The sequence below is a fragment of the Poecile atricapillus genome, chromosome 1 (genome assembly GCF_030490865.1).
Source record: "Poecile atricapillus isolate bPoeAtr1 chromosome 1, bPoeAtr1.hap1, whole genome shotgun sequence".
In the NCBI taxonomy this organism is placed as follows: domain Eukaryota; kingdom Metazoa; phylum Chordata; class Aves; order Passeriformes; family Paridae; genus Poecile; species Poecile atricapillus.
Window position 1 is genome coordinate 75602733 of NC_081249.1, and position 16150 is coordinate 75618882.

At 32.8% G+C, this 16150-nt stretch overlaps 1 protein-coding gene across 1 annotated transcript in view; it reads right to left on the reverse strand.

Moving 5' to 3' along the window:
• DYNC2H1 (dynein cytoplasmic 2 heavy chain 1) overlaps positions 1-16150 on the reverse strand; it is a 141299-nt gene that overhangs the window by 79475 nt on the left and 45674 nt on the right. The window contains exons 53-66 of the mRNA XM_058864317.1: positions 16064-16145; positions 14683-14837; positions 12897-13034; positions 11120-11233; positions 9823-9983; positions 9537-9660; positions 8817-8938; positions 7859-7945; positions 6352-6478; positions 5701-5842; positions 5041-5150; positions 4214-4312; positions 2946-3069; positions 20-183 (exon numbers count right to left, since the gene is read on the reverse strand). Coding sequence (XP_058720300.1) covers positions 20-183; positions 2946-3069; positions 4214-4312; positions 5041-5150; positions 5701-5842; positions 6352-6478; positions 7859-7945; positions 8817-8938; positions 9537-9660; positions 9823-9983; positions 11120-11233; positions 12897-13034; positions 14683-14837; positions 16064-16145 — 1749 coding nt within the window. The remainder of the gene's footprint in view (positions 1-19; positions 184-2945; positions 3070-4213; positions 4313-5040; positions 5151-5700; positions 5843-6351; positions 6479-7858; positions 7946-8816; positions 8939-9536; positions 9661-9822; positions 9984-11119; positions 11234-12896; positions 13035-14682; positions 14838-16063; positions 16146-16150) is intronic.

The window sequence follows — 16150 nt, forward strand, 5'->3', positions numbered from 1 at the left end:
TTTTATTCTAAATGCCTACCTGTCCTCTTAAGCCACTTGCTGTTGTGGTAAAGTTTACTTCTGTAACAATAGAAGAAGCATCAGGTGGAATGAAGGGATTTGGGTTCCTTGTTGATAGAAAAAGACGGAACTCTTCATTGTAATCTATCATTTTCTCACCTATTTGTACAGCGTAACGGGGTCCTGTAAATAACAAGCAGATGTTATACTCACACTGATTGGAACATTCTAAAATTATCTGAAAACAATGGTATTTGTGTAATATTTTATGACCAATTAATCTAAATATATTTTACATTACGTATTTATAAATTGATTGGAAAAAATACGAATTCATAAAATTTAAAGAACACATCCTAACCAGCATTGTTAGAGACAAAAAAATAATAACATAGCAATAATATATGAAATTACATAGTAAGAATATTTAATACACCTGAGTATATTAATTATCCTTACCCAGAACACAAAGCATAAAGGACAAAAAATGCACTTGAAGTAATACTAACAACTTTTTGAAATCTTCAGACTATGAACAGGAGACAAAACACCACAGAAGATGACCTCGAGAATCCCCCTTATGTGTAAGTATTTTGTCACGATTCAAACATATTCCTTCAGCTTTAAACACTGGTCTACCACTCTATACTAGCCATAATTATATACTGGATAACTAAGATGGCTCAATATTTACTCAACCAAACCCATTAAATTTCATCTCTGGATCTCTTATACTTATTTGTAGAAGGCTGATGTTGCTGAATAATCATAATTCTATTAAGATACTATTTTCTACAATAACTGTTAAAGAACAAGTCAATGAAACTAAAAATTACGGAATATCTAGACAGTAGAATGAAAGAAAAATATTCCATCAAGAAATATCCCATAGATTTGTATTATTAAATATATTTAACTTAATCATACTATGAAAGAAACAAGTGATTTATTAAACAACTAATATCATGGTTTCAGCCTGTTAATACTCCTAATATTTCTCAATATGCATGTTACAAAACAAAATTACATGTACAGTCCCCCCACCCCTCTTCCATAACAGGTTTCCATTTGAGCAGGGTTAGAGATTAATAGACAGACAATAACATTATTAGAGTAAGATTTTGCCTCCTGACACTGAAAAACAAACATGAACAGAATTATAAGATGCAAAGTGAAAATTTCCATTCCAGAAATCTTTCCAAGATGGCATACTTAGGTGCTTCTATATTTTTAGCACTGAGTGCAGATCAGAAATATAAATCTCTTGCTGTAACACTGGTACAGATGAAAATCACATACCAATTTTGCCTCTATGCCAAAGATCAGAATAAATTTTAGGACTACGTTGTAAAAATGTCAAATTGAAAATGGAAGCTGTACAAAGATGAATTTACTGCAGTGTATATGTTCACATTTTTAATTAACATTTCATTCCAAGTAATAAAGAGATGTACAGTTATCACAAGCAAAATAATGGAAACGGTCCCCACACCCATATTTTGACAAAAAGGGAGTGCATGCTTGTTTATAAAGTGATGGAAGAGATTCAGATAGTGACCCATTCTTCCTTTTCCAGCAACAGCTCTTTAGTTTGGGCCTACACAGACCTGGCATTAACATAGCTCATTAAAAGGCAAAAGAGGATGTCTGAGTGCTTTGAGCAATTTTCCTGAACAAACTAGTATATTTGAATTTAATCTGCTTTCTCCACAGTTCTACAGACACAGTCATCTTTCATACAGCATCTCATCAGCTCTCCAAAATTTGGGAGAAGCTAGAGAGGAAAAAAAAATTGGTAGTGCTCAACCTAACCCTCCACAGATCCGTGAAATCACCACTTTGGTGCCATTCTTTTAATGAGAATAAAAAAGCAAGTGCATCTGTAATAGAAGACTGATTTAAAATAACACTTTCTTTTCCTTAAACAGATCTTTTTTATATTTCTTGAGCTATTCTCATATAAAGTTCATACAGTAAATTACATGCATAGGTCATGGTACATGCTGAGGAATTACCACTTGAGGCAGAAATACAATTACAAAGGATAATGCAAATCTATTTTAGCTACTGTAATTTAGAAAACACTTAAAACATACATTGCTGTATTTTTTAATTCAAGTTCTCTTCACATAATTTCAAAATATATAACATAATGCAACAAAATTGATGCTGAGATACTAGCATAATTACAATTTAGTTTTGTTAAACTTTTATTTTATTATTGGAATAAAATTAAATTGGAATTATTTTATATTTTATTTTATTACAGTTTTCAATATTTTAAAAAAAAAATTTTTAAGCAACTAAGTCCAAAGCAGTCACACAAACAGTTAGGTAGAACATATTATCTGTCCAAAAGATATAGAGATATTATATTGCAAAACCTAAACATTGTGGTTTTTTGCTTTTCTTGCATTGGTTAAGGGACTCCTTTTCCCAAATGCCACCATTCTGCTGATCTCTGTCATCCTTCCCATTCCAAGGGCACATGAGGAAAGACCTGTGTGTGTCTTCTTTACGTTCAGAAAAACACAAGAGAAGCAGGAACACCAACATTCTAAACCTTTGATTTCTAACTAACACTACCAGTTACACTAACAGTTGTGGAACTTCTGGTTTATTTAAGGCTCAAGTTTCCAGTTAAAACTATGCTTTGAAATCATCACTAAAAATTAACTTAAAATTTACATTTTTGAGAGCCTATAAAAACATATTATTTTAACTTTAATTAAAAAAAAAAATCAATACTTTTCAGTATTTTTCCACTTGTTAAATAAGAATGTGTCTCCAACATATTTTATGCACTGAAGTGTTAGTAGCAGGTAAATACTACAGAGGGAAAAAACTACACAATATTCATATTTTCAGAAAAATCAAGTTTTATATAAATAGATCTAAACTACAGAAGTTTTAAGCAAGCATTTGCAAAGATCTTGGTGATTTACCTTGAGCAATAAGATCTTTTCTTAGCAATGGGTAAAGCACAGGTTCCACTCCATCCATTTCCTGTATAATAAGTGTCTTCCCAAATCTCACTGCCAGCTCAAGAGCAGTTAGGAAGTTGGTGTCCTGGATAAACAGAAATACATTCCTTTGATTCATGCTTTTTTGAAAAATGTAAATACTTCAGAATGAGTAGGAAGGCACTACACCAAATAATACAAATATAAAAATCAATAGTATAGTATAGATGAAAAATCCTATTAGAGGCATATGATATTTCAGGGTTTAGCCACAAAAGCTTAATTTAAATAAAGTTGATCTAGTGATCAAGAAAACCTATTTAACATGCCTAGATCTTCAAGTGCTGCATCAGAAGAGAGCGGGTTCACTGTCACGTCTGCCAGGCACACCTGGAAGCCCTGGCCAGGTCTCATATCTCAAATTTTAGTATGTAGCTATGTCTCAAAACTGAACCAAGCACAGGATTCCCATTATTGAGAGGTCTACATGCAGTCTTTTGTTGCAAATGGGTGTTTAAACATGCATGTGGTGCTTTTGATCCCATTAGTCAATAGAGATCCCGACAATATAGACAACAGGGGTTAAAAGGTAATCAGAACAATCAGCTAGCAGGACAAACAATCAATTACCCAAAGATATGCTACCTACCACGATCCGAGAGTATCTACAAGGGTTCCACAGAGCCAGCAGGGATCTGTGGAAAACCTACGTGCTGCTGAAGCAGTATTTTGAGGTCAGGTGGGGTTCAATAAGGGACTCTTGAATAGCACCAGATGCCTGCCTGTGTGTGTGCAACTGAGCCTCACCTCGCCAGTCAGGTAAACAGTTTCAGGAACACAGTGAATTTCAGGTACCTTAACCTCAAACTGAAATCACATTTGCTCTTTCCAATGTAGATAATGCAACACAATAATCACAGGGAATTAAGTGTATATATACTCCTGAAATCCAGTGAACTGCAACCCAGTATAAAAAAGACCTCTCTATTTGAAAACCTTTTCTATCTTTCTGTCAGCAGGGAATATGATGTTCTCAGAGACAGTAGTACAAAGAGACAAACTCATAGAAATAATACATGTAGAAATAATGTAGAATAATAATATATGTTGAGCCTCCAATTTTAAATAACCTAGAACTCTGTGAGGAATTTCTTAACTATTTTTTGGTGATTGCTATCATACACATTTAAAAACTACTATATAAAATATGGAAAAGAGAAAGCTCAAATGGAAAAGACCAAATGCTATACCTGTTGGTTAATAATTTCCAAACGTGATTCCTTCAAATGTGTCTTCAACCATTCAGTAGCCCGGAAAGAAGGGTCTATCAAAAATGGACAAACTTTACTCTAGGGAAAAAAAAATAAAATATATTTACTAAAATCTGTTTTAAGGATAAAATTGGAACACTTTTTTTAGATCTCCAAAAAGGATGATAAATCAAGATAAATTCAAATTGGAGAAAAATTGTTAACTGATTTGAATCATAAATAATCTAATCAAATCACATGCAGTAAATGCAGATTCTCCTCATGCCATTAAATATTTACTTATTAGTAGATCTAATAAATGACTAGAATATGCCTTATACAATCATATATTATGTGTTATATATATATCTGTATATATTATAAAACTGAATATTTTCCTTTTCTCAAGTATTATTTGATAAATAGATATGTATATATACATACATACATATATATATATCTATATATATATCTGCATATAACCTTTTCCTTTTTCTGAGAAAAAAAGTAATAGAAATTATATGCCAAAGTGAACATATATAGGACATAATCTTCCACTGGTTGTATTGGTGTTAATGACTATTTACACTTTAAGCCTCAATAGACTGGTGTGGAATAAAGAAGTAAAAGCAAAAGTAAAAACATGTATTTTCTTTATGAATTTTTCTTTTCCTTTTGTTACAAAATGTCTGTTGTTACATAAGTATTTCTTTCTGTGTGTTCTGTGATGCCAATAAAAAACAGAAATTAAAGAGTTCGAGTTGCCATGTTACTGAAATTTGTAAAAATTTAAATACTTCCAAGACAAGACAAAAAAGCAAATTTACCTGCAAGATGACAAGAGCATTTTCTATTGAAAGGTCATCTGAAGGCAAACCTTCACTTTTCCAAACTAACTCCTCACTTTCTGTACACAGGAACCGACGTAAATCAAACTCTGACAAATGAAAGTTTAAGTTTCTGTCATCATTTACAGTCTGCATAATTCAAAAGCATTTACCAGCCTATACAGAACAAAGACTTTGTCTATTAACAGAGTGCAAGTCTGTAGATCTCCCTTTAATCTATTCTTTTATTGTTTTTATTGAACTTATTATTAATAAGTAGCTGATGTCACAGAAATATTTTATAGTTTTGCTAACACACAGATAAAAATGATTACTGAAAAAGCAGAAGCATTCAGAATGCACTGGCAAATTTACAACGGTTAATGTGAACACATTCATTTTTGTAAACTTCTCTTTTTAAGCAAGGACTATAAAGATACAATTATTTATACATATTTATAATCTTAATAATTTTATAGAATGATTCTAACAAATGGTCTGTCAGTATGTAGAAATATTTATTGAGTAAAAAAACATCTATTCTCATTTGGGAGTGCAAAGACAATTGAGACTGTTCATTAGAACTCACTGGCATTTCTCACTTCCTCAATCAAGCTTAATTACTTGCATGCAGACACTGACACACACACACAAAATTACTTTCAAGGCCTGCTGATTTGGTCCATTCATCCAAGCTGTTTTTCCTCTGATCCTCAGGGGCAGCAGAAAGATATGTAATAAATGCAGCTGCTAGCTGAGCTCTTTTAGGCAATGTAGCTAGTTCATCTGCTATCTCTGACACCTTCAAAAAAAGAAGCACAGAAAGTATAGGTGTTTTGCAAACAGAAACTGCATTAATACATTTCATCAGTTACTAAAATGTCAGAATTAAGTCTGCCTGACACTGGTAATACAGTTGAGACAGTTTCTCCTCTCTCATTTCAGGCATCTATACCCAGCTAAGACACATGGAGGTATGGGGAAAATTCCTTTCAGCTCTGAAAGAGAGTCAAACTGCTGACATGTTCAGCCACCATAGAAATTACATTCTTGGGACTGAAAACTATCAAAGAATTTTTATGTTTGCTATTAAATACTGCGGAATTTTTACACATTTGGTAGCAAGGTTATAAGTATGGTGAAGTAAAAACCAGTTCCAGAAAAAAGGAAATCTTTGTTTTCTAATGAGAAATCAAAAAATGTGCATTGGGAGACATGCAGAATGGCAGTAACTCATATTCTCCAGGCAGTGCAGAAACTGTATTTTGAAATTATCAGCTGTAAGATGTACTTATGAAAATTTTCACTAACCTGTGTGCTCCATCTTTTGTGCTCCCTATCAAGTTGATTTACCAGTACCTCTGCAGCTTTCAATGTTTTCTGAGCTTTACTTAGTTCTGCTTCAAGTTTTGCTGCTTCTGTTGTTCTATTCTGGAACCTGTAAAACAAATACTCTTTGTAATTGCTATAATGACACAAACAGTTATTTTCAAGGAAGTTTAATTGATTGAATTTGTAATGAATGCCTCACTTATTGTTAACAAAGAACACAACTGCAGTAGTTCTTTTTTAATATACCTTCTGCTTCTAATTGGAAAGTGGGCTTGTAAGACTTTTAGCCAACAAAATTTAGATGGATGCATAGGTGAGATTTAAAAATAGATTTGAAATACAGACTATAATATTTGAAATACAGACTATAATATCTGAAAATCATTCCTTCTTCTACTTAAAAAGCCTGACAATTTTAGTAATTGTGTAAAGTTTTGTCTAGTCCTAGTCAGGACAACAGCAGGCTCAGTGCCATACCCTACATTTGTAACTATTTGGTAAATTTTATCTATTAAATGTTTAAAAAAGAATATTACTAATTTACATGGATGAATCCAGTTCAATTCACAGTAGTCTAATTTATAAACTAATATGAAGTAAGAAAAAGCCCAAAAAACAGGCATGGTTTAGGTATTATTTCATACTGTTCAATATCTAATTAGTTTGATTAATATTTAAAATAATTAATACATTTAATCCACCTTCAAAGTAATATGTTAAGATATATTACTTTACATATATAATAGGTGGTATATAAAATAATATATTTAACTCTAATACATTAATTAATATAAGAATTCATTGTATAGTTGATTTACAACAATTCAAGAATTATCCTTTTTTTCTTTTTTCAGCATGCAAAACATGACTTTTAGTAATATGTACATATGTCAGGTTGCAAAGTATCCCCTACACAAAGTACATAATAAAAATATCAGACTAAAAAACTTGGATTAAACAGAATTTGGAGGAAGTATAAACGTTTACCAGATCTATTTTTATGCCTCTGTGAGTCATGTACTTGATGGAGGCTAAGAAAATAGGAGATAGCTAACTAGCTGTCAGAAAAGTAGGCCACCCTAAAAGAAATAGAACTGCCTCTCCTCAAGCTGTGATCAGTAGAAGTTTTGTATAGGAATGTTTCCAAAGTCCTAAGGAGTCATTGAAGCCCTCTGTGATTCAGAAGGTGATAAATGTACTGTTTACCTTTGACATCTACAAGGCCTACAATAATAAAGGATACCAACACAGGCAGTAGTGAGAAGCAGGTACTTTTAAGGAGCATTTATTTCATCTGATCAAGGAGATGAACTGTTATCTAATAGTATTTATCTTCACTGAGAGTACAGATAGCCTAAACATCACTACTTCTGCCATCAGTATCTTGTAGTACAGGAAGTTGTATTTCCTTAGATAAAATTCATGATTCGTACTGTAAAATCATCAATGTTTTAAATTTATATCTTGAAATAAAACCCCAACTTACTTGTCTTTCAGTTCTAATACTTTTTGACCAACAGAGTTCAGAAGATCCTCTAACTTCTGTTTTCTGTCTTCAGTTTTCTTGAGATTACTATAAAAATAAAACACATTTTAAGACTATGGACCCAAAGGAAAAAAAAAAAGAGTAAATATAACAGGAAAGTAATTTACATAGAGGTAGTTTAAAGATGTTCTTTGTTGTGTTTTTTATTGAAATATGTATTTTCACATGTAAAATCTTTGAGTACTTCCCATCACATAGTTTTTAAAATGGAAACCAAACATCCCACTCCTAAAGATCAGAAAAAATTCTTCTATTACAAAATTTTAAGACATGGAAAAACAATCAGTACAGATTCCTCAGATTACGGATGGTCATAGGACAATATCTTACCTTTCAGATCCTAAGGAGAAACTGATAATGCTTGGTACATGACTCAAAAAGAGCAACTGTGTATCTCATAAAATAACACAGGTTTCACTGAGAAAATACATTTTTAGCATACCTATGATGCTAATTTCTCCCTGACAGTATTCAGCTGAGACAGGTAACTCATGATTGTACAAAAAACGTCCAGGGCGTAGCTTCCAGGAAAAAGAAACTATTGCATGCTTACTCTTTCTGTCTCAGCATGTATAGTTTATTAACCCTGGATGAGGCTATCTTTTATCTTTGGTTTTTAATAAACTTCACACAGAATCACAGAATGGCTAGGGTTTGAAATTACCTCTGGAGATCATCTAGACTCCTACCCCCCTGCTAAAGCAGGATCGTTTCCAGGCACAATTTTAATATCAGAGGAGGAGACTCCACAACCTCTCTGGCAGCTTGTTCCAGTGTTCTGTCACCCTCAAGTGAAGAAACCTTTCCTCGTACTCGGATTCCTCCTTGGCAGCTTCAGTTTCACCCAATTCCACCATTGGAATTAAAAATATTGATTTTGTCATAGAGTCTAACTTACGCTTCCAAGACAGACTTTTCTTTTTCCAAAGGCTGAATTCGTTCTAGGACATGGGAATACTGGATGTTGGCAGTCACCCAAGCTGCTAATGGAGCAGCTGCAGTACTGGCTCGTTTAGCATTCTGAAAAATTCAGTACAAGAAAAGTTCTTACAAGAAAGTCCTTGAAGTATAATGTGGAAGAGATACAGGATAAGTAACTGCAACAGATTTTCTGGTTACCAACTTAAGCATGCTAATAAGCCAACTCTTCTAATGAACTAATCTTTTAAATTGTTACTAAGATTAAATTGAAGGCCATGTAAATACTCAACGGGTATTTTTACATCCATGAAGCTAAACTGAAATTAACAAGTTTCAAATCAAATGATTTATTAGACTCTTACTGTTATAAGGACCACAAAGAAGACAGTTACAATTCCTTGGTCTGAGTTTTACTTTATAGCAGTAGAAAAATCTCTGAGTACTTGACTCCATCATGACTTCTTACCCTACTCCTCACTCACCAGCCAAATTCTCACTTTAGGAGGCAGTGTGCAACAGAGTAATCTCTGCTACACCTTTATCTGTTTATACTGACACATTCTGTAAGCAGAATTCATCACTTTTTCTCTAACTTAAGATCATCCTAAAAATTAGCTGGCAAACCAGGAAATCATATATTTTCTTTTGGTCTTTTATTGTTCTTGCTTTCACTTTACATAATGCAATCAGGAATTACCTTTGGATCAAAAGATGCTCTGTTTTTAGAAAGAAGTTCTTCAACACTCTCTCGTATTTCTTTTGGAATATTACGGGCATCAAATGATCCTATGTCCTCCCTTACACTTCTTTTGGCCAAGAAACTGTGAAGAGAATTAAAAAACTAAGTAAAAAAGAAACAAATGTTAAAAAGGTTATATCCATATGAAACCAAGCAATTCTGAGCACAAGATTCCTGACTAGAATAGAAAGTAGCTCATATTGTAAATTAATGTTTAATTTTACAGGTTAAATAAAATTCTCACCTCTTCATGCTCACCCACGATGTATCAAAAATCCCCATCAGCCGCAGAACTCCCTCTAGAATGTCTCTGATTATGTCAGGGGGCATCCGTAGTGATCGGATTTCTAACAAAGCCTCTGGCTTTATATTTCCAACAGCTAATTTAGCTTCATCAACCAATGGCTTAAAACATGAAAGCACATTTAAAAAAGAGATAAGGATACAAGAAACTGAACAATTCCCATTCCAGTTTTCATACAATTACTTGCTCTTTTTAAATACTTTACTACCTAAGAAACTACCATTGATGCAGATTCATGTTTATGAAAAAATTGCTATGTTTCTTATAACTGACAATAAGTATACTTCCATATAAAATGGCATAATATAATCCTGACATTGTGATACAGGTATCTTTTAATAATGATGCAAACTAGTATTTATAGGCATGACTGGGGATGTCTTTGTAAACAGCCACAGAAATACAGGCCACAAAAGCTTTCTGTTTTCAGTAGCTAAACAAATCCTTCACCCTTATCAACAAAGTAACAAAATGGTCAGGAAACAAAAGGAAATTACAGATTATCATTAAAGACTGTGCACACCTTGCACATCCTTCATATTTATCAAAGGTCACAGAATGAGTCTAACCCTGTAATTCTATGTCACTTTCAATACAAGGATATAATCCTTGGTACCTATGATATTTAAAAAGAAAAAAATTAAGTTTTGCTGTCCTCTTAGTCTCTGATATAAACTCAAAATGCATGCTATGAAAAATACAGACTAAAAGCAATAACTGAACACACATACCTCCCAAAAAACCTGATGCTTAACAGCTCTAAAATCTCTTGAACAACCAGTTTGCAGTAGCATCATTATGATATACACTTTTCAGGATTTAGTAATAAGTGTAAATTATGTCTCACTAAACTATTTCAGCTGAGAGCACCAAGCCCTATACTACCACCTTGATCAAGGCAAAGTAATGTAGTTGGTCTAGATAACATATGAGTAATTGAAAAATATTACATAAAATCAGCAGAATTCAGCTGTAGAGCATGGCAGCATAGAAATAGCATGTGAAGGCAAGACTAAGCTTGAAAACTCTTTCTGTAATTACTATTTAACAGAGCACAAATGCCAGAATGACAATCTCCATTTGCCACATGGAATACTGTTTTCTAATGCATGAAACTATTAAATATCAAAATTATTTAGAGTAAAATTTAAGAATTGCAGGGATAAAGTTTGCACAGCAGGATATAAGTCAGATAAAATCAGACTGCGAAATATTACTTTTCCTTATCGGCTCTTACCTGAACCTCTTTCAGTTCATCTTCAATTTTTCTTTTCCTTTGTTCTATTTCTGCAGCCTCTTCTGCTATTCGGTGTTTTATTTTTTCCATTTCTGCTTTTTGCTCACTGGCACCCTGTAAAAAAAATAGAATTCCTTTAGTTTGAAAATTTACACAGATTTTATTCCTTTAGGCTGCTTATTTCTTTTAGTCTTCATTATAATAACTTGCAATAAAATTTGCAACAAATTGCGAATAATAATTTGTAATAAAATAGCTGAGTCTATTTGATATTAGGCAGGCTGGCTAAGTAAATGAACTATATGGAATAAGCATAATTTGCTTTTACTGTGTGTCCTTCCTTTTCTTTACCACAGACCAGATCTGTTCCTCTATCTTTAAAAGGCTTACTATGAGTTTTTTCCCCTTGTCAAAGGATTTTCCATTCCTTATCAAGATATCAGCCTTCCTCTAAAAGCATAAGAGTGACAGACTCTGTAACATTCCTACTACATTTGAAAGTACTTTTTTCCTGTCATTGTCTTTGTCCTAATCTCATTTCTCTTTCAATTTCTTTCACAACACCATTAAAACACTCTATTTTCTATCATGTTCATAAAAGCAGCAGTTGTATTGGAACTACAGCTTATTAGTCTAGAATTACTAACCATGGTATGGTTTTTTTATTTGTAATTTTGTACCAATTTGTCTGTAAGGATAACTGTCTTATACCATATATGTATATTTTTGTTTGGGTTTACTTTTTTGTTTTTGTTTTTTTTTTTGGATTTGTACTGTGCATACCAGTGTCTATAGGCAGACAGTAGCTATTAGCCATCTCTAGGAATCCTAAACATTTCAGTACAACAATTAATACCTAGTATATAAAACTACAGTAGAAGGGACCTTACATGTCCTTTATCCATTGAGAATACATGTATAAAATAAAATACTAATATTCTAGGCTCAGATCACCTAAAAGATACAAGACAACATAGACCAGAGTTTGTGTTTTTTCCAGTAATAACACATTATCATCACCAGCAATTGTCAAGTTGAAGTTGTATTAGAAAGTAACAGATGCATAAAAGCAGAAAAAATCTTAAAATAACAGTAATCCTCTGAACACTTAACTCAAGCTACAGATCAGCATGTTATTGAAGATTACATTCAAATCCATAAAACATTAGCTACATAAAACTAGATTAGACATTTCATGCAAATGAACATGTAATGAATGATCACTCTGAATAAGAAAACCTTCACATTCAGTCGTAGGTCAAAAGCTTTTCTCTGAAAGGAGATTAAAAGAGTCTGTATGTATTAGAGCGCTCTCTGTTATATAAGTTAGATCATTTGAAGTGACATTAAAATGTTAGAGGGCAGCTATACTTTATGCTAATCTAAATTATCAGACTTCCACTGTAATTTTTCTGATGTCAGTAGGGCCATCATGTTTCATTGCTTTTTGGCCTACTCTTTGATTTTCTCCTACAGTGTAGGATGTTTTACCCACTTACCTGTAACTGTACTGTACAATAGAAGACAAAGATTTAAAACCAAAATCATCAATACACCAAGCCAACCATCACTATTCAAGTTCATGTACTACAGAGCCTAAAAGTACTAAAAACTGCCAACAGGAAGAGACTTACAAAGATGGGAAGTAATGCACTTTAAAGCACTGTGAAACAAATGGTTTGAAAGACCAGGCATCTACTCTACTGCATACAAAGAATGTCTTTGACAGCTTTTTTTCTTTTCTTTCCCCCACTTTTGATGTGATTGTATACACCACCTGCATAGATACTGTAATTTCTTGAAGAGCAGCATCAGCTTCATCCTGCTTCGTTTTGAGTAAAATGCTTTGTTCTCCAGCTTTTCTGTTCAGCTCATCCACCAGGGCTTTAGCTTCATTCAGCTTTGAAACGCCTGCCTACAAAAGTTTATAGGTGGCAGATATTTAGTAACAAATTTTAAGTGAATTTAAATGAAACTTTGCAACAAATAGTAGGTACAAACTAAGAATAATGTGGACTATTTTTCTTTTGTTTTAATTAATATTCACATTTTATTGATATTATTTAACCCAAAAATTACATCTGGCAGTTCTACATGTGTGGCCCTAAGGTCTATTACTACATCCAGAAGACAAAAAACAAATGTCAAGATAATAAACTTTTAATGAAACAACAACTAGCACATATTCTTTTTCCCAATAATTCAATCCCATTTCAGTTAACTGATATTAACTCAATGTAACTATATCTCAATAAAATTTAAACAGAATAAAACAAAACAGATTATATGATTTCTATATATTTGTACACTCTCTAAAAAACATATATATATATATATATATATAAAATAAAGTTTCAATTATGCTTAAGATTAACTCTTTTCTTTGGTCACACTTTTTATATTGTTTACTTTATGCTAATTATATAATACCAATATTTCAAGATATTTTTGAAAAAAAAATACCTGGAAGATACTTTGATTTAGATACACATCTCTAATTTTCCTGTAAATTATTTCCTTTATTTTACCACAGCATTTAACAAGTAAATGATTGCTTGTCACAAACAAACCCCAGTTACTTTCTAAATAAACCGAAAAACAATTTCTATTATTACAAATGGAAATCTTGTTGAATTGCATATTACAGTGATGCAAAAATATAGGCAGGCAGAATTATATAAAAAAGTAGAATACAAAGCAAGGAAGTAATTTTGTTTTGACAAGTGTTTTAAGAAAAAGATACAGATTAGTCTATGTGGTTCTGAATAGCAGCAAGGGTCACTGAGAAAACGAGCTGAAAGGGATGGAAGAAAGGTAAAGATAAAAGTTGTCCTAAAGGACCACACAGAGCTTTCCAAAATATACTGGGGAAAGGAAAGTAGGTGTGACTGGAAAGACACCAAATGGGTTTCAAAAGAAAGGATGTTATATGTACTGCACAGGAGTAAAGCAACACCTGTGAGAAGAACTGCATTTGGGCTATAACTGCCCAAAGGACTGACGTGTGCCAAAGGAATTCAAAATCAGTTCCAGAGCACAAAAGGAAAGAAAATCACAACAAAGGAAATCTTGGTCAAAGCTAGATAAGAGCACCATGAGGTTAACTTAGGACATAACAGTTTGTGGAACTAGAAGTGAAAATCACATGAAGCAGGAAGCTGCTGTCAAGATACAGAGAAAGGGATGGAATACGGAGCTACGAAGGGAACATTTATAAAAGCAGAGGCAGTACTCATATTGAAGGAAAAATGATGGTTTTTTAGCAACATAGTTCCAATCCCCATGGGTGAAAAAATTAGAAATGCTCCCGAGTACGTTCTACTCTTCTAAGAAAACACGCCCAGTCACATACATTCTTGAGGAAAAGTATTAATGAAAACAAGAAAACCACTTTTCACTTTTTCAGGCACTTGAACAGAGAAGGGCATTAAACAACATGAGAATTTGCCAATAGAAGACATATCATATAACCATGTTAGCAGCTACAGCTCATTAATACAAGAGACATTTCCTAATGCAAGAATATATTGAAAAGCCATATGTTAACTGCTTTAAACACATACCTGCAAGTGGTTCTGCCTTTCTATTAGCTCTCTTCTTTTACTGTTATTGATGGCACTGTATACACGAAGGAATGTCATATACCTGCTAGGCGTTGCTCCGTATACTTTACATGATTTGTGGATCGCCAAAAATGACTTCAAAAAATCAGAATCACCTGTACAACATCATTTTTTAGGCAGATAAAATTATGGTGAATTTTATCTCACATTAAAATAACCAAGAAAAAGCATCAGAATATGCTTGCTTTTTGAGATATTAACTGAGAGTATTCAAAATAGCACAAGGACTATACTTATTTTTAAGTACTCTCAGGGAAACAACATGTAAGTACATTTGAAAAGCCAATTTCTCAGAAAGAAATACACTGAAATTGTTTGATGTTTGGAAAAGCCAGCAAAATTAATTGCAGACTACTGAGGGCTAATCATATAAGTAACTACTTCCACAAAAAAATTACTTTTAAAATACTTGGACAGTTTTAGAAATAAAGCCCATGTGTTTTTGTCTTCTCCCTTATCTCTGATGACAGGCAAACTAAAAGGTTTTCCTGCCATTCCATTTTTTGAACAGTTTCTCAAAAGTAGCCCAAAGATACTGTAAAATAAACTGCATTACCCTACAAAAGAAAAAAGTTGCTAAAGCTTATCTATATATAAATAAATGCCTCTAATAAGTACTGTGGCCTAGATTAATTACAATGATCTAGGATAAAGAGGGATGGTAATATGAACACCAAATACTATTTTTGGCCATTATTCTGATTGGCCTATTAAAAAGCAATATAAAACAAGAAACTCCCAAGTGATCCACTTACCATCTTATATTTTGTTAGTTCCATGACCTCTAAGTCCTACTTTTATAGAAACTGGCTAAAAGTAGTATTCTGTAAGTGAGTGCTGGCACTGGTCTCTTAGATTACGTTGAGACACTACTTTTAACATGACTAAATTTGAAGTCTTATGATAAAAAAAAAAATTTCTGGAAAAGGGGCATCACTTACAAGAAAGTATTTTTTGAAATGAATAAAGTGAAATGAAGATTTACAGAAAGAATAATGACATATATAAACTTAGAACCTCTCAAAACATCACATTTCGGGTTGTAAAATAACATCCACACAGAAGGAAGATACAGACCAAAACAAGATACAGCTAAATCAGCTTATAAAATCAAATATACACAGTGACTGCTTGTGACAGAAGAGACTGCATTTGATATATACGTTCCAGACTAATTCTCCTTTTGGCAAAATGCTTGCCATGTGAACAACACTGAAGTCTATGAATATGCTACTAAAAACAAACTATGTTATTATCTGTGCCCAAGATGGGATCAAGTGTGTAATAAGAAAAATAACTAGTAGGTGTACCTAAATATTACCTGAATGTTTTTTCTTAACTTCTTTGTGTGTCTTTCCAGTCTTTTCTTGTTCATCTGAATCACACAGAAGCATTTCAGGTATCTAAA